The 25,977-nt window shown below is 40.1% G+C and overlaps 1 protein-coding gene across 7 annotated transcripts in view; it reads left to right on the forward strand.

Moving 5' to 3' along the window:
• Positions 1-25,977, forward strand: part of mdga1 (MAM domain containing glycosylphosphatidylinositol anchor 1) — a 96,633-nt gene that overhangs the window by 68,280 nt on the left and 2,376 nt on the right. For 6 of the 7 annotated variants that reach the window (XM_085907383.1, XM_085907385.1, XM_085907384.1 and 3 more), the window contains 10 exons: positions 862-1,191; positions 1,728-2,024; positions 4,628-4,894; positions 5,031-5,179; positions 9,007-9,187; positions 9,364-9,387; positions 12,299-12,451; positions 12,536-12,697; positions 16,134-16,264; positions 24,511-24,628. In XM_085907383.1, coding sequence (XP_085763509.1) covers positions 862-1,191; positions 1,728-2,024; positions 4,628-4,894; positions 5,031-5,179; positions 9,007-9,187; positions 9,364-9,387; positions 12,299-12,451; positions 12,536-12,697; positions 16,134-16,264; positions 24,511-24,628 — 1,812 coding nt within the window. The remainder of the gene's footprint in view (positions 1-861; positions 1,192-1,727; positions 2,025-4,627; positions 4,895-5,030; positions 5,180-9,006; positions 9,188-9,363; positions 9,388-12,298; positions 12,452-12,535; positions 12,698-16,133; positions 16,265-24,510; positions 24,629-25,977) is intronic. The other variant, XM_085907382.1, reaches the window with a different exon arrangement.

Genomic DNA, 25,977 nt, shown 5'->3' on the forward strand with positions numbered 1-25,977 from the left:
GCGTGCGTGCGTGCGTGCGTGCGTGCGTGCGTGCGTGCGTGCGTGCGTGCGTGCGTGCGTGCGTGCGTGCGTGCGTGCGTGAGCGAGAGTAAGGACGATGTCAATCTGAAGACACATACACAATGCATGTGAAACATATGGTCAGTACCTCATGCGTGACATTACCCGGGCATCTCTGAGAAGATGCTGAAGTGAAACCCCCGGCCTAAACTGCTCGCTGCCTTTAACGAGAGAAACACACAACTGATTTGTATTCAGAGTTGAAATCTTCTGGGGAATGTGTAGCTTTTGAAAGTGAAAATGAAATGTGACACTGCGAGAGTTAGTCTGTCCTTGATTTTGCTCCTCTCTTGTAGCGACGTTCAGTTTTATTCTGTGCAAGGCTCCTTTTATGTCACACGCTTTCTTCCCCCCACAAACCCCCTCATGCTTCCTTCTTTAATGAACTTTTTTGCTTCTCTTTTTGGAACTTTGAGACATTTTGCATCACGTTGTTTTTTTCTTTTTTGCTTTTTATTTTCAAGTGTTTTTTCATCAAATATAATTTGTGCTATTTATTTTAAAAGTAAGGGATGAGTATTCATGGCTGTAAAATAATAATAATAATAATAATAATAATAATAATAATTGCTGACCTACACATTTATATCATAAGTGGCAGTCGTAATCCTTGTACTGTCAAAAATGCACACAAAAAAAAGAAAGGCCAGGAATTCAATTTAAAATAACATAGGACCGCTTACGGAATAATTTTTATTTCACATTGTAGCAACCAAACTTTGAGTTTCCTTTTTATTTTAAGAAATGTTTTCTGGCTTAATCAGCTTGCAGTTAACCAGCTCTCGTCTTCTGTTGGCCCAGCTATGAGCAACCTGACCTTCCAGATTACTCCAGACTCCAACAAGGACAGCGAGAGCATCCAGATGGGTCGAGACCTCAAGCTGTCGTGTCATGTCGATGCCAACCCTCAGGACAAGGTCAACTACACCTGGTACAAGAACGGCGCCTTGGTCTTCAACACGGACAGCCTGATCTTGCTGCGCAGCGACCCCGATATGGCGCCGGGTACCAGCAGCTTGGAGATTGTGGACATGAAATTCCGAGACTTGGCGACCTACAGCTGCGTGGCAAACTTCCCGGGCAGCAGCGTGCCAGAGCTCCGAGTGGATGTCAACATCTCTCAGAACAGTGGTAAGGTCTTTCTTTTTGTCTTTTTGCATGACTTCCAAAGTGTGTCAGTTAAAAGACTAAATGTCAAGCAGTTTTTGCTTTTTGAAATGTGCTGATTTAGCACATTAGATCATTTCCATTTTGTTTTGCTTCTCTCTTTTTAATACAGTTCAATAACCTCGACACCTTTCAATATGGCCCTTCGTCTGTTTGACAAAATTTCATGCCAACATGTATCTCGTACCTTTGCTCCTTGTGTAATTAGCCACAATGTTAGCGCCGAACACTGAGCGGCAGTTGCTTTTCACGGTTCCCATGTTACATTAAAGCGGTGTGATTGTTCAATAAAATGTGCCTTGTTAACGTCACTTTCTTTTGTACCTTTTTTATTCGCCATCTGCCTCTCATTCAAGTTTAACTGTCAGACACCATCTGTGGGTTTTACAACGTTCACCTCTTAGCCTCACGGATCCTAACCACTGCCTTGCATACTAAGCCCTAAGCCACTATAAAATGTCTATTAATGAATGTTCATTCTTTTGCATCTTCTCTCCTAGTTTCGCCCCCAATTCTGATGGTCCTTCCGAGCGGTCAGGTGGTTACCGCACGAGAAGGCGGGACAGCTGAGCTGGTGTGCTTAGTGGATGGCAAACCACGACCACCAATCTTATGGTCCCGCGTGGAAAAGGACCTGCTGATGCCTTCTGGGAAGGCTGTGGTAGAGACGCCCGATGGCCGCTTGAGGCTGAGAAACATAAGCCGCGACATGATGGGGGCTTACCGCTGCCAGACTGCTCCTTACAACGGTCTCAACATCAAAAGGCGAGAGCTGCAGGTCCAGCTCAATGTGCAATGTGAGTATTAAAGTGAATATTTTCACACAAGAAATCTGTTTTTTAGCTCCATAACAGGAGCACCTTGGGCCTGTTCAACTTTTTGAGCCCTGGGCAATGTTTGGTCCCGTGATATCATCATGGTATTTTTGGTGATATTGCCTTATAAGTGAGTATACTTTCCAATCAAAAATTCTCTTGGAGAAATAAAACTTGTGCCAGAGTTAAAACAACAGTTTATTGTCAGTATGAAATTATTTCCAAATCTATTTGGCACCCCTCTGACTTAACACCCACTGAAGAAGAGAATCCCCGTCCCTTTGGTTTGAGGCTGCCTTTATCATTCCTCCCGTCTGTTTTATTGTCCTTTAATTATTTAAATCAGCTAAATCCTTGAGGTGCTGTAACTGAAGTAGTCTAGAGTATAGTTAAATGTACCCGATATAAAAAGAAAAGATCAAATATTATTATTCTCTTTGAGGAACCCAAAGGCCAAGATATAATTTATATGATATACCCGAAGCAGAATGAAGCAGTTTAAATAACCGGATTCCATTGTGCTCCTTTCCTCCGCAAGGATTTACAGGGTTTGCTAATGCAAGCCGGGCGGAAGGGCAACAACACTGTGTGAGCCGCGCTGTCCACACCGGCCAAGTCTGATTAATGGACCAGGTGGCCACCCCACTCTGGGTGCAGAGAGAAACACAGAGATGAGACACACGGATAGAGTGTGTGGACCAAAAACAGGTTCAAGAGCGAGGATGAAATGGAAAAGGAGCATTTGGGAAGGTGATGAGATGAATGGTGATGTGCGAAGTTTAAAAAAAAAAGTGTTATTGTCAGGTTATGGCAATGGAACAGGAGGGTTGATAACACAGCAACAACTCAGGAACGTGTTGGAAAACAGATGGGTCTACATTTCACACCATCCTTAATTTGTACTTCATTAAATGCGGGCTTTTTTGTTTGTCCATTTCGCATTGTTAATTGATGTGAGGGAAAGATGGCATGATTTTTATGGCAGACGCGATTAAGTAGCTATGCAGTCTTGGCACACTCGTCCCCCTCTACTCTATTTTCTTTGCATGCTATTCTTCTTCTTTCCATCCCACTTGGCTGTTCTTCCTCATTGCCATTCTCATCATCATCAATCAGATGACAAAGGGAGGAGCCTCTCCCTCTCTCACCCTCTGTCTGGTCCGGTCTTTCCATCTCCCCATCCTTTCGCTCATATTCAATCATCGACCTCGCTCACTTTCACGCTGCACTTTCCACGTCATTCGTCTTCCTCATTGTTGCTTTCGCCCTACCTGTCATTCCTCCCTGCTGTATCTGCACACCAACTCCTTCTCTAAATTGATTTCTACTTTGTTTATTGTAAATGTTAGGCTTGGTCCATTTTGCTGTCACCGCGGAGGAATCTATTTGCATTCAACGAAACCTTCGTTTACATTTGTTGCGCTCTTCAGATCAGACGAAACATTGCGATGTGTCACAAGGACGGGTGGCAAACAAACCAAAATAGAGATGCCTGAGAGCTTTTGAAAGAGTTAGTGAGATGTCACGGACATATTTAGCTTTTCAAGAGATACAAAGGTTCGATGATGGCATAGTTTCCAAAGATCTCAAATACCTTGAATGTAGAAAGGACCGAAGTGTAACACAAGCCATAGTGGATCGGAAGACTAATAAAGAAAAATCCAAGCACATATCTTCCATGTTTTCAAAAAGAGAATGTATCTAGGGTACTATATTTCATGATAGCCTGGGAGGAGTGATTTAAAATGCCACCTGTGGCCAAAGGGTCATGCTTAATTGCCCCAAAGGGCATAGACACCTTTGTTACGCTGTGTTAAGAACTAAAAATGGATCACATAAGGGTCTTCAAGTCCTAATTCTTCTTTTCACAGTTTACCTGCGCTGTGTCCTTGACTCGTGTTACCAAAGTCAGACATCAGCATGCATTCTGTATGTGCCTATAAACGGCATCAGGTTATGTGACTAATCAGCGCACAGCATTACAAGACGACCCTTCACCGCTCAGCCAACCTTCAGCTTCACACTACATTATGTATATGTATACCACTTTGAACAAGTGGCCATTATAAAATGTCCAACAGCAAAAAGTTGTCTTGTATTTCGGTGTTTTCACTGGTCTTTGCATCTCCCATCAGACTGTTCTGCTCATTACGTAGATTAGACCATAATTACACCTGCATCTGATAAACGCGACTCATAATGTACTATAGCTACGCTGCCTCGCCTTTGGGACCCCGAACACGCAATCTCATTGCCGTTAATAGGGCAATACCATCATTAGCAGGCATGTCTACGACGCACATGATTAGCCGAGGGTGAAAGAGGTGCCTGGTGATTCGTGGTGGACTAATTTATCTGCGTTGTGTCTTCGTTAACCTCGGGGCAACAGCGGCTAGTCAGTCATTAGCCACAAAGGCAGGGAAGGCTGCAGGTAGGTTAATTGTGGCTTGTTAGCACAAGTTAGCAAGAGAGACGGGTAGGCCCTTCCTGAAAATTCTGAATATCTTGGTAATATTGGGTATTATCAAGAATTTAGATCTTTGAATACATGAGGAAAGGTTAATTGACCAAAATTGTCTTCACAGATCCTCCCATTCTGGACCCAGTGTATCAGGACATACGTGCAAAGAACTCTCAGATGGTGACCCTCAGGTGTTCGGTCCTACGCGGCAACCCGACACGTATCACGGACTTCCGCTGGTACCGCAACGGCGAATTGGTCCGGATGCCCATGCCGGACTTGAGGGAAACCCCTCAGCTGAGATTCAAACTGGAGCCGACCAATAATGGATCTTATGAGTGCAGAGTCAGCAATACTGCAGGAACATCTACATGTAGATTCCAGGTTTCTGGTGAGTAAACAAAACAAATTCACAATGATGTGGCAGCAAACACTCAAATAAAATGAAGAAATTATGGAATTGAATGTGTTGGTGGAACTGGTATATAAACAAGAAAAATGGTTTCTTTCCTTGCAATGCTCCCCAGCACAACCTTACGAGGTTGAATTCTACTTTGACACGCCCAACCCGGTGAGGATTCTGAAAGGGAACAACTATTCTTACAACCTGCAGTGGACCCAGAAAGACCCAGAGGCCACAGATCGTATCATCGGCTACTCGATTCATGTTCTTAAGGTAAAGTCAAGCGCAAGTATGCACTGAAGGAACCTGCGGAACGAGTTGAAAGTTGGAGCTTGTGGTTTATGTCACAATTCTGGGTTGGAATTGTGTCCATAGTTGTGATTGGTTGCTGTATGAATGTGCCATGTCTTGGTCCAAAACCAGTATACAAAGTCTTTGGGTGAAGGTACTATAATCCAAATACACACACTCTGAGATTTACTTGTTTTGTGAAGCACGGGATAACGCATCTGTATGTGGTGAAGTGTGCGTGCAAAGTAACCGAGAGCCTTGAAGAGCTCTGGGAGGGTGAGTAAATGTGTAGTTAATCAATTGGGGACTGAGACTGAATGAATAATGGTACCATGCACCTCTTCTTTTTGATGGCCTCTCTTCTGAGGCTCTCAACTGTCAGTGACTTTATTTTCACCTGACAGCTCATTTCATACCAAGGTCTAGCATGTAACATTACATGAAGTACAAAACACAGACTGGCTAAATATAAATAAAGTCCGTATTATGAGAAGTGAGTGAACAGCACCAATATTGCAACATAATATATAAAAAAAAATGGCTATATGGAAAAAGTTATTTTCTTTTTCGTCTCAAGTGAGCCCCTCAATTCTAGACTGCTTTTTTTTCAGAGTATGCGTGTGTATGCGTTCATGCAAACCAGAGTGCAGACAATGCCAGCTTGCTTTTGTGCAGCTGAATAGTTAATTATTTTCTTTTTATACCAGGTTGCTAGCCAAATGAAGGACGGCTCTAAAGAGAGGAGGAGAATTAGCTGTGTCCTTCATTGAGATTTCAATTTCATTGTATGCCTCAGACCTTTCCCCTTGATCGCTGCGCTTTGTGCTCTGATTAGGAAAAAATTGATAAACCGCGCACAAGAATCCTTTTTATTCATTTTATTGCCCACTTATAAGCCTGCAGCTCTTCTGGATGTTATATGGTGTTCAGATGTTCATTGAATTTAATTAGTAGTCAAAACCAATTGTTGGGTAAAATACTGTTACCTTGGAATAACGTACTACGATGCAATCGACTCAATGGCATTTTCTTCAGAATGTTTCTTTTACAATGAACGGCGTATATGTTTAGTGCAAATGAAGACAGAAGCAAAAAAGAAAAAATGTGGACAGTATTGAAAGGGGAGAAATAAAATGGAAATGACAAGAAAAACATGATATCTCAACGGTCCCTTCTACTATTAACTCGAGGGGGCAGAACATTGAAAAGTAATACCATATCCATTTCACAAGCCATCTATTCCGGCTACACTTTCCCCGGCTCATCCTCTTAACGCCTCAGCACTCCATCTTTTTAGCACATGCCCGAAGATGTGGGGCTCCCGGGGGACACGTTGAGACGGTAACACACAAGTGCTCATATCAGACGTGGAGCAGATGTCTTTACTGGAGAATTGATTTACTTTTGAACGTCACGTGTTAGCTTCTTCTTGTCTGAAGTGTTAATAAAAGTTGAACAAAAAGTGTATTTGTTTAGGCTTTTTTGGTGAATTTCGAAAACTTTTTTGCTAGACTTGCACCGGGCACAAAAATAAGACCCAGATTGTGTCACGACACGCACACCTTCCATTATCATACATATGAGAAATGACAAAAAAAGCAAAATACATCATGATGAATTAAAAGTAATAAGCATACAGCATACAGTACACCAACAATGACTTTACGTCCACATGGCTTATAGCAGCGGACTGCTGGATCAAGTCTTGAAAAAGATCCATTAATAGAGCATGAGAGAATAGTTAACCTCACACTCATTATTATTTGAAGTGGCCGCCTCCTCTCATGTTCTCAATCCGTAGTTAGTTCACATGCATAATTGACTTTTTTCATTGTGTGTATGCCTGCACCATCTTACACTCTTTTGCTCATCACTTGGCATATCTTTACGAAAGAAAATACTGTGTGAATCTTGTGGAAATTTTGGGAAATTGAATTGAGCAGGTCTGTATCAAGTGAGGCAAGAAGTCTGTAGAGAACACTTGCTGGTAGATGGTCCAAATCGGAGCCATTAAAATGCTTTAAGAACTCAGAGAAGTTCCATAATGGAGAGTGGAGCTCCGGATGGAAACAGTTGTTGACTCAAAAAGGCCGCATCCATTTTGTGACATATACAATCTTTTATGTCTGTTTTCATGGCTGAAAACGATATGCATACAAACAGACCTTTACTCTTTGCTCATTGCATCAGTGACTCATCTCTCCCACTTACCACATCCTTAATGCATATTACATGCGCACAGCTCCCCTTTTCTCTTATGTTGCGCATCATTATGCACACTGTGTTTATGTGATGCTTGAATTTTTACATGGGGCGTAACTCTTGCAATAATGTGGCAACCTAAATGTTGATTAATGAGTGTTAGCTGGCTGTATATTGATATAATTACTGTATGACAGTGTGGGCATATGCAGTTTCTGGCATGTGAGCACAGTTTGCAGGATATATGTGAAGGATAGGCTCTTCTGTATATTTTATTACAGCAGGTTGTTGTCAGAAAACTAACATGATCAAACATTTATTGCAGACCAGTATGTAGCAGACAATGTGCAGTGCACCCACTGTCTGTATTTCACAATGTCCATGTCTGTTGGCCACTGTGTTAAGTCACTGTCAGATGTTTGAGACACACAAATGCACGTACACACACACTTCTGTTGCATGCATTATCTGATAATTGCATGCTGTAGGTGTAGCAGCGTGTCATGGTCGAGTGGCTGACCTAATACATTAGAGGTAGCGGGCTGTCAGGTCTTTAAGTAGCTCAGATCAGCGGCAGATACACAGCTAATGGAGCCTTTGCTACAGAGGTGGACTAACACAGCTAACGCATTGTCAATTTAAAATGGTGTCAACAAAATACACAAACTTTTTTGGGTTCAATATTACAAGATTACAACTGCACTAAATTAGCATTTTTTCCACTTGGCTTTGTTTTAGTGCTGGATCGAGTGAGGTCTAAGAAGTCAAGTGATGAATGAAGCACAGTATCCAACCACTACAGCAGTTCATTTCTGTAGCAAAATGCAAATAAATTAAATTTCATATCTTAATTAAATTTGTTATTTCTCATAATCAAAATAAATAAAATAGTTATCTTGAATATTTTAATATTTTTAAATAGTACCTCATATAATATATATATTTTTTTCATGTAGCACCAAATTGTGTCAGTTTTCTTTTATTAAACATGATCTCATTAAAACCTCACGTCTCAGAAGCATGCCGGTAAAACGCTTAGAGTTGACTCATACTTGTGAAATCATATGAGGATATGCAGATCAATACGATACCATTAGCGGTTATCCACTGCACAATATCTGTCAAGCTCCAATCAGTGTTGCTCTAATCTTATTATATTGGACTGGTGGAGATTTAGAACAAATGTCCTGCTTAACCTTGTATCCTCATTAACTGATCAGTTTTATCCGCAAGGAGCCGTCAGCATGGCTGGGAGATACCACAACCGATGATGGGTCTGTTCTCATATCTGGGTGCTCTGGTACAATTCTTGAAATTATAGTATTTGGAAGGAAAGGATTTGAGAAGACAGCAAAATATGCCCAAAGGTAGCAGAGAGGGGAATTGAGTTTTGGGGATGAAGTTATTCCAGCTGTAGTGCAGTCGGAATCCTTCGAGTGTATCTTTCATTATATCTGCGTCTCAAGCACATTTGTTGTATTTGTGATTCTATTTGTTGTATTTTTGCACTTTGGGAATTTATTTGTACTCGCTAGTAACTTTTTTCTCGTGCATTATATCAGAGTTCCGGTTCTCTCTTTGTATACTTGTGTGTGTGTTTGATTCAGAACAAGCAGAAATTGATGTCGGACCACATCGAACTAAAGGACAAGGAGCCCGAGAATGGGGTGCTGATGTCTTATGTCATTCCTGACTTGAGAATACCTCTTTCCTATGAGGTCCGATTGGCCGCCATCACCATGTTGAGCAAGGGGGAATACGTCAGTCGCACCATCCAGTACTCAGAGCGTGAGTGATCCATTAATAGATTCAATGGATACTGAAGTTATTGAACACAATGTTTTTTTCATGGATTGACAATTAAAAAAACATCGGTGCATAATTGTTTGACTTTAGAGGTTTTACTTTCTTGATTGTTGTGCTTAGAGAGTCAACATGTTAACCAGTGCTTCGTTTTCTTACAGCGTACACCTACCCAAGATCCACAGGTGAGTTCTCTCACTCCGCTTCCATCTTCTAAATTCATCTTCTTCTAAACTTGTTGCTGTCAAATGATTGATGACAGGGTGGTAAAATTAGCAGCGCATTTTTTTTCTTCACTTTTACACCGAAAAGCCAATTTGTTTTATGGCCCCCAGAACTGTCAAGAGAGATTTGTAAAGTCTTGTGATGATCAGATTTGGTTGCTTTAGGGAAGAGGGTATGTGTTATGAGAAGCATATGAAAATTACAAACTGTATTTTTGATATTCTAAATGTCTGGAACAGATGATAGCCAAAAGGTCCTATCATAAAGTGTAACTAGACCTATTAAGATGTTTTTTTTTTTTTATTAAAATAGGTTTTGATTTCAGTAAACATGAACAAATTCAATGAAAGGCTCTTTTTAGATCTTCATAAATCTATAAACTGTTGAAACTGTTGGGCGTTATAATTTGGAATGATGCGTTTGACACATTTTATAAAAGAAATGATACTATTGTTACTGAGACGTTAAAAAAAAAAAACTAGTTTTACTCGAATGATCGATTGCTTGAAAATTATGCTGGCGGTCATTTGTATCACCTGTTTGGAAAGATCATACAAAGTATCGTTTGCATCATTAGCTTGATTTGGTCCAAGTACTGAATATTGCAGATGAAAATGAAAGTAACCAATTTAAGGACGTGTTTATTTGTCTTAAGATAATGCCACAGCCTTCAACTAATTGGCAAAAGAAAAAAAAGTTTGTTTTCCCAGACTGCTGAGAGCCAGATTGTCTCTCCACAAACAAACACAATCTTATTATGTTTGTCAGCCATATTTTTTGTTTACCTTCCATACTTTTCTCCTGTGGTCGAATCTCATAAACTCATCCAATCTGTCCTTTTCCCCGTTTTTTTTTTTTTAACGCAGCATTCAACCTACATCTCTTTTAAGGTTGTGCGTCTCGAATCGTTCTTTTTGTAAAATCTTTTCAGTCATTCGTCTTCATCAGCCCGCCAAATGTTCTCTGTCCTCTTCAGTCAGCGACATGCAGCATTTGTCTGGCACTGGTGTCACTCAGCTCTGCCAGGACGATGAAATTAAAATACAACCGCACATTGGAACAAACAGACTGTGAGAACAATGGTGCAAATCGAGTGGGTGTCGCGGAGCAGGGTGTGAATAGTAATAAATTACCCCCTCGAAACAAATTCCAACACAGATGGCATTCACTTATGCAGAGTAGCAGATATAGTAAACACGAGTCCGATGATTTTATTGATTAAATATACTGTTGATTATGTAGAATTTGATTAGTGATCAACAACGGATCCCATATGCACACGAAGAATCTAATTGGCAACTATAGGGTACAATTAATTGGCCAAATATCAATAGGCTGGGCTGACTTATTATTTATGAATTTTATTACACTTGCATTTGAAGATGTTAAGCTCCCTTTTTGTCATTATTTAAACACAGGTAAAAATACTGAATCTAAATTGCTTTTTTGGTGTGTGGGGAGTTTCAGGTTATGCCAGAGTGTAAATGGACAGCTGAAAGTGGGAGAGATTCCTTGGTTGTTAACATCTAAAACACAGCGCCACAGGGTGGGTGGGTGTTCAGTGCCCGGGGCGAGTAAAAATAATTTGATCTCTTAGGACAGCACAGTCTTCAGGTTATCATCGTTGACACCTTGCGAATGGATATACAGCACATAAAAAAACCAAAGAAAACTCTTTTGGAAGAATTAAGATGCCATCTCGCTGTGTGAAGGAGATCCACTCATGGGGCTCAGTTTTGGATGAGGTCATTGAAATTGCCTGTTGAATTATAATTTTTTTTAAAAGATAATTTGTAACTTCTGAATTTTAATACCAGGCAGACAAGTGTGAGAACTCCAGCTTTGCAAAGTTTCCACCTCAGTATTCTTCTTCATTTGACTGAGGTTGTCAGGGTTAGGGTTAGTAAATCTTCATTGGTGTCATTTACAATAGAAAAAAATAAAAACGGATTATCTCAAAAACAGTTGTAAAGACAGTTATGAAATCAAAGTAATATTTATAGGACTCACTCTCAAAAATATTTTGGAATGCGAAGAATCACAATTCTCTTTTTTTTGTAGATTCTTGGCTTTTGAACCAAATTTTTTGTAAAGTTAAAATTCTATGATGTCCGACGTCTGCAAAGGCTTTCAGTTCCAAACATGTTACCCTTCTTTTTTTAAAGTTGCACATTTCCTGCATGTAGTGGCATTCTAGGAGCATTCCCTGTCCAGATCAGTTGATAAACTCCACTTGGCTCCAGTCCAACTTCACAAAGAAAAACCCAAAAAGTCACACAGTGCGTCAGCGTACACGTACATGAGCCTGGGTGGGAGTTGGGTCAGCAGTTTGAATTAAAAACAGCGACCAAAAAAAAACGGCAACATTATTTGATGGTAATCCAGGTCAGACACTGATTCTTTTTCTTGGCTGACTGCTAGAAAGTATTGATTTTTAACCCATGAACATCCCAAGATACAAAACAGTCGGGCACACAGAAGGCTTTTTCATTTAACTCTCCTTCTAGTTAAGTCACTTGGAGGTTGGAGTTCTTTTCATAAACCCATCCAATATGTCAGACGGATTCAAGCAAGGCAGTTGCCATGTTGCAAAATGCCAACTTGGTTGTTTATTTATTTATTTTTTGTTTGTTTGTTTGTTTGTTTGTTTGTTTGTTTGTTTGTTTGTTTGTTTGAAGTAAAAACCACCAGAGAAAATTATATGACAAGAAACATTTGATAGTTGTAGAAATAATATCATATTTTGTTGAAATGTTAAGATATTTACACTTCAGACTTCCCACATTGCCTGTAAAAAAAAAAAAATGATGTTGGATTATCATAAATGTATCCCCAATCTAAAACAGTTGCTTTTCCTCATTCACGCACCAGACCACGTGTGTGGCTTTGAGGATGAGAGGATTTGTGGTTTTTCACAAGACCGAAGTGACGTTTTTGACTGGACGCGACAAAATCACCTGACCCAGAATCCAAGGAGGTCCGCCAATACAGGCCCGGAGACGGATCGCAGCGGAACCAAAGAGGGTGAGGAAAGGGGAATGAATTTAATTTGCAGTTACACGCTGCTGTATGGATCTCTGAATGTCACTTTTTTTTTTTTTTTTACAGGCTACTACATGTACATCGAAGCATCGCGGCCACGAGTTCCAGGGGACAAGGCTCGTCTGCTCTCTCCGCTTTTTAATGTGACCACGGTCAGGGGCCCCAAGGGATCTGGCAGAGTCCCTTACTGTGTCTCCTTCTTCTACCACATGAAGGGCAAACACATTGGTGAGTGAATGAGAGGAGAATAATACATGGATACCTCAAGGCCCGTGATGCAGACTTTCGTTTTTTTATTCTCGACAAATAATATTAAGGTGCATTAATGCTAAAAATAAAACAGCCTTTGCTCTGCTCTGCTCTGCTCTATTTTTTTTTATATCACAACATTTTTTAAAGGGATCTGTAGAGTTTTTAAATTCACTCTCGTAAGACTCATTCCAAACGGTCACATTTAGTGAATGCAAGGTCTTAAATTTAATCAAAATGGCCTTTAAAAAAGCTCCTCAAAAGTCTGTAGATACTTTTCCATTAGGACAGTCAGTTTTCATTTTCAAATAAGATCACACTCAAATTCCAACATTTGACATGCGCTTGAGTTTTTACTTTTTGGACTTCTTTTCATTGTGGGGGTTCAGAAGTGAAAGTTCTCAGATCTTCGTGCTTCTGTCCAACTCTCAACTTCTGTTTGTGAGCCACAGAGCTTGACGTGTAGACAAACCCGGGGGTGGCAGGTCTTTGTATGTTTCCACTTGTGCCTTTGTGTGTGTTTGTTTTTGAAGTGGGCAGTGGGTGTGTGATTTATGGCAATGGTGCCATAGACTCAGTCACTTGGCCAAGCTGTTCATCATAATATGCTCTGTCACACAGCTACAAGGCATTCAGCTCAGAGCCTGCACAACCTAAGACACACACACACACCACTTGTTAATTTAAAAACCACTTCCTTTTGCAATTTGTGTTATTTAGATGATTCGAGTTGGTAAATAGTCATAGTCAATAGTTGTAAATGTTAATTATGAGAAATATTTAGCATAAAAAAATCCTTTTGCGTTTGGGAACATTTTTAAAAATTTGATTTTGTTTTGCTTTTCTCAGAAACCCTTTATTTGACATTTCCAGTTATATCTCTAAAATTTCAATAAATCAAGTTCATCATTTTTTTGCTGGGATCTTACCTCCACCAAGCACAGAAAGCTGAGCGAGCGTATATAGGAATACTTTAGGATTGATGACCGAAACACAAAAAGGGACTGTTTACAAAGGTAGTAAATTCTCCGAGAAACAGGGCAATTTTCTCTAAGGCTCAAAGTTCTCATCCCTGATGGCGGTGCTTTGCAGCAAGGCAACATCTGTCACCTTGTGCTTGCTTACAATTACAACAATCTGTTAGCAGTTCACGCCAAGCTTCTCTACAAGATCCCCTTTCATCCATGCTGTTGTTCTCCCATTCGTTTACAATTTGTTAACTTTAATTGCCTTCCTCCGGCCGAGCTCACGCTACAACCGTCTCATCGCAACGTGTGTTCCTTCGCCATAATAAAGAAGGAGGTAAGGGGCGGCTACCACAGCAAAAAGAGTAGAACTGGATGTTAGGAAAATGAGAATGGAAGAGGAAGAACGAGTGAAGCAGTGTTTCAGAAAAAAATGTTATAAAGCTTTCAAAAAAGCTTGAAAGGCTTTGTTAGAGATGCAAGGTGGTGTAAAAAGGCTTGAGCAGAATGAGCTGCCGAAAAGGCCATCAGCGCATTGATGTTCGCACACAGTCAGATGACACAAAAGCACCGTTAGCGATGCGTACACACTCGAGCCGTTTTCAAGAGAAAGTACATGAAGGCTATTGAAAAAGGCACTTATACCGTATGTTCTGAGTTTTGCGTTGCGAAACACTATGTGGAACATGAAAGTCCGTATTGGGTGAGGGTGCCATGAATAGTTTGAGTCACCTAATGCAATTCTTCACTCTTAGCAGCACGTAAACACCATTTGCTCATGTTTCTGTGCTCGAGGTTTAGTTTGGCTGTTTTTTTTTTGGACCAAGCCACTGGCAAGCCGATTTGGAACGGTTGGATTGTTTTGAGTGCACGGTGATGGAAAACAAATGAACAGTTATTTAAATGATCCTCTGTTGAGGTTTTAATTAAAAGCATTCCAGTGTGTTTAAAAAGTTTTTTTTTTTTTTTTTTAATCTTCCAGTCGTAATCCAAAAAGATTTTGGTGTCATTTACAGTACACTTATCCTTGGCGCGCATCCCCTGCGACAGACTAAAATGTTAATTACTTACTAGCTTAATTATTTCAATTCTCGAGTCACATTACCTCCAAAACAAATATCACCCTTGAGAGTCGGTTGAACATTTTGTGGGCATATGGAGTGATGAATTTTCTAGCAAAAAAAAAAAACCTCCTACCAAATTGAAACACATAAAATATCTTAGCAGTGCTGCCTAGGCATGTGTTAAGAGGCTGGATGTTGGTTAATATTGCACTTGAGAGCAGTCTGAGAATGCTTAACAAGATGAATAGTTCTTTCAACTTTGAGACCTAAGAGAGTTCGAGAAGCTGTACTCCGAGCTTGTTTATAGGCCCTCGGGGAGGTTGTTTTATATCGCAAGTGAATAACTCCTCCACGTTGCGAGGAGCCAGATGAGGTGGCTCGGGCATCTCATCAGGATGCCTCCTGGACGCCTCCCTGGGAAGGTGTTCTGGGCATGTCCCACCGGTAGGAGACCCCGGGGACGACCCAGACTATGTCTCTCAGATGGCCTGGGAATGCCTTGGGATCCCCCGGTATGAGCTGGATGAAGTGGTTGAGGAGAGTCTGGGAGTCCCTCCTAAAGCTGCTGCCCCCGCGACCCGACCCCAGATAAGCGGAAGAAGATGGATGGATGGATGGATGGATGGATGGATGGATGGATGGATGGATGGATGGATGGATGGTAGGATGGCCGTTCAATCGCCCAAATATTTGTGGCATAATATTAAACAGAGTTGGCAGTATATTCAAATTCACGTTTGGCAAAAAGGTAAAAAGCTAAAGTATAGATTGTGCTCCAGTCGAGTTGCTTGAAAGGCACTAATGTTCAACTGTTAATGTTTTGTTTATCTGATGGAATCTTTTACGATACGGTTTAATTATGCCCGGTGGAATGGTCAGCACACATTACAATGAGATGGGTTCAATAAGTGGGTGGAAATCAGCCATGGTTCAAAATCTTAAAAGGTTTCAAGCCTTTGGAGTTCGATGTCAAAGCCAAAAGATTACAATCTGATGTGCCATCCTTGTCCTCACTTGGGTCATGCGTGAGCTAGAGCCCAGAGGCGGTTTTGGATCCGAGGCACTTTTACTCTCTTGACTCATCATAGCCAATCACAAGGCACATAGAGAATGGACAAACAACACATTCACACTTTAGAATCTTCAGTTATATTTATTTTGGGGATGTGGATATAAGACAGAGTACCAGTAAATAAATCAAGAAAGAAAGAAAGAAAGACGTTTAAAAATAAAAACAAAAAGCACAGGGAGAATATGTTACATGTAAACAATCACAATCTATTGAGATCATTGTAGCTGGAGCTTGATTGAATGTTATGGTATTATGCGCTATGTTCAATGAATGTATTTAATCAGCTTTTCTAAATCTGCAATTCCCTTTTACAGGCACTCTCAATGTTCTTTTAAAAGTGAGGAGCATTGCCTCCGTGGATTCCATGTTGTGGACCAAATCAGGTCATCAGGGCCCAGACTGGAAGAAAGCGTACTTTGACATCAGTCCCAGTGGACCATTTCAGGTAAGAGCGCAATGAGAACAATATCTTACAGTGTGTGTTTCATCATTCCCCCCCCCAAAAAAAACAGCTATAAGGAGCATAAAGTAATTATTGTGTTGTATGTTTGGAAGAAGAGGAAATATGAGAAAAAAAATTATCCACGTCAGGGTCATGTATCATTTGCTGAAAACAATATTTATGTTTATATATTTATTATTTTTATTTTCATTATTATTACACCTACGTATGTTGCATGCAAAGCCATGACTTGACCCGAATTTGTGACCCAGTCATCCGCAGTAGAGACCTCAATACTATTTGTTGATTGTCTCTGTCAAACTGGATCAGGCCCACGGCCTACTGTGAGTTTGCTGGTCCATGAAGATAACAACAAAAATAAAGAGTTCATGAGGCTTTTATTTCCATGGTATTACATGGTATTTCTTGCTTTTCTTGTCAACTCTCTTATCTTTGGGAGATTTCATCTACTGAAGGATTCCTCTCATCTGCATATTTCCCAAGAGGGAAGTCTTCTATGCAGCTCGGATAGAAAAGAGGTGGGGAGGGGGTGAACACTCTGGGGGCTGCTTGGAGTAAAAGGAATTCAGCAAAGAATCAAGCCTCAAACTTTTTTGGGAATTTGATCCATTTTCATAGGAAATTGTGGTGCAGAAAAAGGGGTGAATAAAATTTGTAAAAGTGTAATTATGAGCTCACAGAAGTTTACTTGCACATGCAGTTGACGCAATTCTACCTGTTTAGTCTTTCTTGGAAATGCAAATAAATGTCGGTGAGTGGCTAATTGCAGACAAGATTATTGAATTTGTTTATTGCAATGTGGTAAAAATAAATCTCAAAGCATCTGTCCTGTTGGTGCCTGTGCCAAAAGTGTAGCTTTTGAAATGAATTTTCTTTGCCCAATGGAATCCGTATAGTTTGTTAAACCAATTTTGATCAAAACAATTCGAATAATGTCACACGTCTACATTAACTTTAAGTTTTGATATTGCCAGTGAATTGTTTTCAAGCAGTTTGATATTTTTGGATAGAGGTCCGTATTGATCAGCGAGGTTCTTTGAGTGAACATTCAGCTGCTTTTTTTTTTTGCTGAATCTCAGCAACAAGCCTGCCCAAGAATTAGTTGCCTCATCGTGGATGTGCTGTACTCCGGGCGGAAAACAAGGTTTTAACGCTTGTTTTGCAGACAAAAATGTGATGTACACAACAGCTTGGCTGATCATATTATTTTTCAATTATACCTTTATACATACGACAAAGATAAATATCAAGTACTGTATATTCCCCTGAATTAGAAACACATAATTACATCCACAGGTTTTGGTATGAGATGTTTTGTGTCAAAAAGTTTAATTCAATATTTGAATTTAGTGCCCTTCAAAAGTTTTGGAACAACAAGGTTAATTCCTTTGATTTTTTTTTGTATACTAAAGAAATTTGGCTTTGATGAATATCAGACAAAAAAAATCTGAATTGCAGCTTTTATTTTCATGGTATTCATATCTAGATGACTTTAAGAAGTCAGGACAGAAAACCTTTTGAATCCATCTAGCCAGATCACTCTTTGCTTCTTTGCATTAGGCTGAGTAAGTTTCCAACTCATTGGTGTGAAAAGTAGCGACAGCGAACTAATTTGTTGTTTTTTCCCCTCTTGCTTTGTACCAGTCTATTTTAGATTTTTTGTCTTTTTCTCTGTCTGGTTCTGCGGTGCGACACAGTGCTGACTGTCTGGGTACTTAGTCATCACTAAAAAAGGAAAACAATAATCACACACACATTGTTTAATCAAACATCTGTTTTTGAAAAAAAAAAAAAAACATTCACCTGCGTAAGTACCATGTTAGATCCAATTACATTTGCATACACACACACACACACACACACACACACACACACACACACACACACACACAGCAGCAGCAGTCTCCTATCCCCCGCAGCAATTAGCAATGACAGGTCAATTAGCATGTTTATTTATGTGCAGGGGATGCCTGCAAGTTGTGCTGTAATGATTCCTGAGTCTCTCTGTGTGCGCGTGCATGGGGGAAATCGAATCCATGATGAATGTAGACTGAAGACCTACGCTGGGGGGTGCGTGAGCCCTTCATTAACTTTGTTTCTGCAGCAATGTGCTTCTTTCATTTGGATGGGGAACATTGGGATACGTGTAAAATAGTGAACGGGCAGAGGTACACTCCTCGGGGGATGTTAGGCAGTCTCGGCGATGTATTGATTGAGCAATGTAATGAGCACCTTCAGTAAACACACAAGCGCAAGTTCATTTCTAATGCATTGAGAACACCTTGCAGATAAAATACATTCATTTCACGTCATGTATTTTTTTGAACAATTTTAGAGGCAACATTTTATATTGATAGCCTTTTTGGAGTGCATATCATATCATTATTGTGGGACATATGGCCAACCTGATGATGAATATTCATAAAGCAATGCCTGTGCTTTAATATCAAATCGCTCCACCTTCCCCATAGGATGCGTCTTCCAAGTCGGACTCGGGTGCATTAAAAATTGTGTAGCGTTTTGATTGTGGTATCATGTATGTCCACGAGTCAGCTTGTAAAATTTTAAAATAGTGTTTGGAAATTTACCAAAGCAGCACATGCTGGTTTGGACAAACCACACAGTAAAACTGACAGCAATCTGGAATATGAGAAAGCATGTGTGACAAAGAAGGGGGGGGGGGGGGAAACATGTGGCACATATATATGCAGCTTCAATGAAGTGATTACTGCATCTTAAAATATTCATCATATCGAGACTCGTAAAGTAAGATGGATGAGAGAGATGCGTGCGAAAGAAGCGTTGTCCCCTTGGCAACCGATACGTGATTTCTAGCTCTCATAGCAATAATGAAGCGCTGTAAACTAGATCTTGAATAATATACAACTAATCCAAATATAAATACGCTTTACCATTTATCATTATTGTAATCTGGTGATTTAATAGCATAACATTCCTAATTATGCTATTGGGCTAAAAATCTTTACTTTGATACTGTTATGACGCTGTTCACATTTGTACAATAGCAAAATTGGAAAACTCGATTGGAATGTCTCATTGAGCGAAACAACTGACCGGCTGCATTAGGAATTCGGCTCATGTACAAAGCTTGTCTTATAATGAAGGTGGACCGGTAGCAGGCCAAGGGGCAAACAAACTCAACGTGGTTCTTAATGAACTGCAATAAAACATTCACTTCTTTATGCAAGCGACTCGTGCGCTTATTGTCGGAGTTTGTGACGTTCAATGTTTGAGCTCAACTCACAGGAAGAATACAAATTAGTCATGGTCACCTAAAGATGTAAAAAAAAAAATCTCCAGAAGCTGATCATGTGTGAAACTTCCTCCTAAATGTCATCTACAAGACTAATGACCCTCTATTGATATTTCCTTAAAGATATTCAAATATGGAGTGATAAATTATTAATGCCCCCCAAACTACACGCGCAAACAAATAACACTTGACATTTGACTCTTGCGGAATTAATCGAGTTGTTTCTTATAGCCTCATGAATTTATAATGCCATTTTTTGAAAGCTTTTAAAGCAATGCCCCGAGATATCGAAAGACTTAAGTTATTGAACGTATACGGACACAAAGTACGGTGAGTGCCGTGAATGTGGCACAGGCCATCTGAGGTGAGCTGATAAATGACTTTTTTTTTTTTTTTGCGTTGGGCCTCCCTGTCACACTTTTTCCCTCCTTCTTAAAACTTTGTTATGTATCAGCAGCCGCAGGGTGAATCCCATTTCTCTCTCGACCGTTTCATTCCTCCATCGTTTTCTCTCTCTCTCGCTCTGTTCTGGATTTTTTGCCCTGATTAAGAGCGCCTCCGGTAGCTCCGTGTCTTCCTCCTACATTGTCGCTCCTTCCCACCCTGTCGGCGGTGAGCGTTTGTTCTGATCGATAATGATTAATCTGTCTGAGGTTGACAAAGGGAAATACACGAATGAACTGGTTGATGTTTCATTTTTGGTTTTGATATAGCAAAGGATTGCTTTGTAAAGGCTGGTTTGCCCTTTTGCCTTTCTAGACTCAAAATGTAATTTCCTACAGATCTGAATTGGTTTTATTGTCTATCCATCAATCAATAATGTTGGTAAATATTTTTTATATGGTTTTGGATTCTTCAATTGTTTGTTTCATGAAATAAAAAAAAAATCCTATTACATTATTCTAATATATAAACACAAAGAAGTATTTTTCACTGAAAAATGAAAACCTACTCAGTTGAATGAACCTCACTCCATTCTTTTTTCCTCAGACTTTTTGTGGGTCCATACTGTAATGCAATATTTCCAAAATAAATTGCATTCATTTTCTATTGTTGCTATTTTGATATTGTGGTGGATTTTCATCGGTGGTCTGCTGGTCTTCAAAAGCAGGTGGTGGAAAGGTGGCTGGCTCGGGGAAGGAAAACATAAGTGACACACGACTGATTGGGAAAAGATTTTATTCAACCGAGAATGAAGTGTCTCTCGCCCCAACAAAATGTCGAGTCCCTTTGTCTTCTCGAGCCCAAAAACGTATACCCCCGCGCTCCCCTTTGCTCGGCCGCACGTACATAAGGTCTGCTGGATGATCTATGACCCGTCAGTCTGCTTTACCGATTCTATGCAGTCTTCTTACTGTCTCTTGCTGATGATGGTGCCAGTAAGTCTGCATTCCTGGACCAGACTCCAAAAATCCCGCACAAATATGACCGGGTCATAGTTTAGGCCTATGCACACAATATCCACGAGAGACAAAGAGCAGAATAAGTTATTCTCTGCAGTTTTCCAAAATCCGGTCCCCAATGCCGTTATTGCTTCACCATGACACGATACACTTCATTAATTGAATGTTGGATTTGTTTTCAACTTTCAAAAAATGCTTGTATTGTGTTGTTGTTGTTTTTTTTTTAGCAAATGCCAGTCCAGCCACTTTGCATAAATTAGAATGAGAAGTTGAAAAATAACAAGCCCCTGCCTGTAGTGTATTTGAGGTACGCCCGGGGACACGACCGAAGAAACAACACCGGCTTTTCTTGCTCACCGTGACAAGTACACTGACATTAACATATAAACTTCGAGAAGTTGCCCTTTTAAGTTTCCACACGCGTGTTGGTGTGCGACTGCTCGCTTGATCTTTTTGGGAAGTCAGGTAAATGTTAAATGTCAGTAGTGTTGAGTTCAGGCACTGCGTGTGACCCGTGTTAACCTGTTCTTGTTGAAGTGATCACATGATCTTCACCTGTGAAAATGGCATTTATCACCAGTTGTTGAGTCAGTCATGGCTTGGAAGACCATGTAGTGACATCTTAACTTTTAAGATGTAAGAAAAGTCTCCAAAATATATATTTTTTACTGGTTTTACCTTTTTTCACTTAATCACCTTTCTCAAAAGTCAGAACAATTGTCAAATCTATCTCAGAATCCTCCTAAGAGTTGTGAGTTTTAAGCAAATGTTATCTGTGTCAGCACATGCGGCCTCCCATGGATGTTTGTTTCATGTCAAAAGTGTCTCCGTAGAGAAGGCAAACTTTTTCCGTCCTGTGTGCAGCGTACTGACTGCAAACGCCCGAGGCCTTTGAGGTGCTGCCACTCGTCTCAGCAGCTCTCCCTCGCTTTGTTGCCACTGCCAACAAAAGTGAATGTCTTTGAGGGTCTGCCTCGCTTCCTGTCCCTCCAAAACAAGAGCTCGGCCAAACGCAACCGCTGTGAAAATATTCAAATTGTTCACTGCTGCGAACAGAAACATGATGTAAATTCAGAAAATGAAAATAGTCATTTTATGATCTTTTTTTTGTTGTTGTTCTTAATTTTGTCTTTATTGCACCTTCAGGGGAGACGTGTAACCAAAACAATGTTTTCTTATTTTGAATTTAGCTTGGCGTGCACATTTCAAAATTGCCTCGCATTGTCAGTCAGCAGATCTGCGGCAATGGCTTGTTATTGTTCCAACAAAGCGCCATCTGTCTCACGCCTACAAGCGTGCCAATCAGCATCCTGTCTGAAATGGATTTAGTTCAAGCTACTGGCCTCCATGCCAGTTGTTTAATCAGGTCAAGAACTTCTATGTACATATCTCCATTGTATTGTATTGTATAATAAGAGCGTGTCCCCACTTGCTCCAGCGTAGACTACCCAGGGGCCATCTTGTGTTCCGTGCAGAGTTTGCTACCTGGGTAGTTGTTATTTATTTTTTTATCTCAAGTCACACTCTCCTGCAGTAGCGTCCCTTGAGGCCGCGTCCCCTTTCGTACGCGAACCGCACATCAATGGCAGCGGTAAAGGTTACAAAGCGACACATTCGTAGCGCCGGCTTGGAAGCTTTACTGGAGCCGCTTTGATCCCGGAGTCACACACTCAAACACGCAGTCGAGTCCCTCGCTGACACGCTTCTTCGACAAGGACTTAAAAGTGAGTGCATCTTACACGTGTCACAAAGTAGGGTATGTAATTACTGGTGAATGTCAGCGTTATATATCAGGTATAGTAAGGACAGCAGCAACCTTCTGTGACCCGTAACCCCATTTTTAGATCTATTTACAGTAGAAGCTGTTTGACCTGACATAGCTGACAAAGTTTACTTTTTAATCGTCGTCTTTTGAAGAAAAACAGAGTCAACAGATTCTTACATTAAGGATTGCTATTCACATTTACCTGTCTATATTTTCTCTTTTTTTTTTCCCTCTTCCTTATTATTCCAGAAAAGGGGGGGGGGGGGGGGGAGTGAAACACAATCCATTCTGTGTTGCTGCGTGACATATTTCCCAATAGGAAATACAAACTATTATAAAACTTCATGGTCCAGGCTGAAATAACATTCTTAACTGTCACAGAAGTATAAAGGGGATATCAATTAAATAAATACTAATGAAGCTTCTCACCTTTTGAAGATGCCTGACTACAACATACAAGTTTATACTATATTTAAGTTGCATTCTTTGGATTGTTTATTTACAAACAAAATTCTTTGTGGAACAGTCAAAAAACGGAATTCAAAAGTTGACTTTGCAAACAAAGTGACAAAGACCCCTCAGATAAAGCAGCATGAATTATGTTTCAAGATACTGTTCTTTTATCTTTTATGCAATTTGCTATGCATCTTATTTGTGTTCCATACAGGCTCAAGGAAACTGTGCTTGTGTTGTCAAGGTCACTTGTTAATCTCTGGATTTGCATCGCCCAATTATTTTTGCCTTGTCTTTAATTATGCAACAAGCTCAACTTTGACGTGTTTTGAGCAAACATGTTTGCAAGTGCACTGATGCATGCAGCCATGTTGTCATAAGAACACGCATTTACACAGCAGATGAAGGTCGTTCATAGATAATGCATAGCCTTCGCATTGACCGTTACAGAAGAGGTATAATAGAGTACTTTTAATTTTAGAGCCTACCAAGTATAAAAAAAAAAGCCTGCCATCATGGTAATTTACTTTATTATGCCCTGCAATTAGTAGAAAAAATGCAATATTTTGTTTGACAAGGAAGATTTTCACTGCGTATGTTTTTTTCTTAATATATATGTGCATGCCATTATATCACTATTTTTCCCCGGACAAGATTACTTGTCATGTTTATACAAGCAAACTTTTGGCAGTATCTGCTATAGTTGTGGCATTATTGTTACTCTACCCCAGCAAAGTAGCTTCCTTGTTTGTTTGCACTCCCCCGGTATATTCCAGGCAGAATATGCTCCGCTTTTGATTAGCTGGGTGCGATGGGCTTTTGGAGCCTCGGCACACCACAGTAATTAGACTGTCAGTCAAAACCAGATGGCTGCTGCCTGAAATGGGAAAGTCGCCTGAAAGTTTGTAAATGAGTCTCTTTGTTGTATTTACGTGTTTGTTGTTGTGGTTGCATAAAAGAAGATTGCTCGTATACATTGGACGATTGTTGGATTTATGATCCGATTCCCAAATTCAAAAACGTTGGTTCATCCTGTAATTCATTTGTTTTTGATAGTGACACACATTCATTGAACTGTTGTCGTTTGGCGACTTAGTTAAATATAGAGGTAGCCGCAAGCCATCCGCATTACCATGATAGCCAACATTCACATTCTCAATAATTTGATCCAACATGGAATTTGAACAAAAAGGGTCTTAGGACTGACCCTTGAGGGACCCCACCTGTCATGTCCATTCAATCAGAGTAGAGTTTCATACTATGTGTTTCCTTGAAACAATTTGCCATTTTCAGTATTTACTCACACCCCTTTGTCTCATTTTGTCTTTTCCAGATTGTTTTTGAAGGAATTAGAGGGAAGAACTACGAAGGCGACATTGCTATCGATGACGTGTCTATCATGATCGGCAAATGCAAACAGCAAAACACTATGGCCAGCGCAGGTAAGACAGGTAAGATAGATTGGAACTGTTTTTCAGACGTAAACATGAATTACATGAAAAATCATGCAAGAGCAGCTAAAAATAAGAACACAATCATGAGTAACTAAAAAAAATAATTTTTCTAAATAAAATATATGAGAACTACTAAAATGCCATGCAAATTAATGCATTAATAATAATGATGATAATAATAATAAATAGCAGAGCTATTGTTGACCTATCTTTAAGTTTGGTGACACGGGATACATCCAGTCCCCTCAAAGGTGTGCTGCTGTTATTTACTACATAGTGGAGCATAATAAAAGTCCATACCTGGCTATTCACATTGATTGTCTGCCAATACTGAGTCATGCTTTATTTATGGAGTGACAGATAAATGTGAAGGTGACTCATGACCATTTGTTATTTGGCTGCGAGGTCATTGTGAAAACATATAATGTGCGAGAACACGTTCACAGCCAGCTTGGCTCGTAACACGAAAGCCCGGGAAAAGCAACAAAACAGAGAAAGTGAATTATTAACACTCATGGTTTTTTTTAGCTCTTCAAACCCACAGCTTGCCATGTGTGCCTGCTCGCATACCCGCTAATGTGAGATGTGGCACATATGTGTGCGTAAAGACACTGGCGGATGCTTTGAATAATGGATGATGGTGTAAACAGGAAGGGGAAAGCTCTTGAGCGCTTCAGACTTGTATGAGGTTGTCCTGCAGGTTGTGCGCGAGTGGGAACACTCCGTGCAGGCAGATGGGTAATTATCAGGCAGGCGGGCGGGCGGCTGAGCGTTCGCTGTAAGACACAAAATCGTCTGTCTGCCAATGTAATGCACTTGGTGAGCTAAACACAAGGAATAACAAAGTGTTCAGAAAAGTGAGAAGAACTTTTTAATAATCTTCAAGACATACGTAACATAGTGTCTATCTAATGGATTAATCAAAACAACGGAGTAATATATATATGTATAGTCCAACAAAATAATTTTTGACCGTCTTTTCGTCTCATCTTGGTGGTTCCGATCTTTTCACAAATGAGTCAACAATGACATAGTTAGACTAAAAATAATATTTTGTGCACTTACACACTGAAATATATCTTTCCTACAAGATAAGTGGTAAAGGTATAGCTGAATTAGCTTACCGTATTTTCCGGCCTATAAGGCGCACCCAAAAACCAAATTTTCTCAAAAGCCGACAGTGTTAAAATGGGCCATTTATTGAAGGTGCGCCTTATAGTCCCGTGCGCCTTATAGTCCGGAATATACGGTACTTTGTCACAGCGGTCCATTTTCTTGTTGTCCCTCGCTCAAACATTAGTCTTCTTATCCACAAAGAAGTAAACAGACGTTTTGCATTCAAAATT

Source organism: Syngnathus leptorhynchus, chromosome 3, assembly GCF_054491065.1.
Source record: "Syngnathus leptorhynchus isolate UIUO chromosome 3, UIUO_Slep, whole genome shotgun sequence".
NCBI lineage: Eukaryota > Metazoa > Chordata > Actinopteri > Syngnathiformes > Syngnathidae > Syngnathus > Syngnathus leptorhynchus.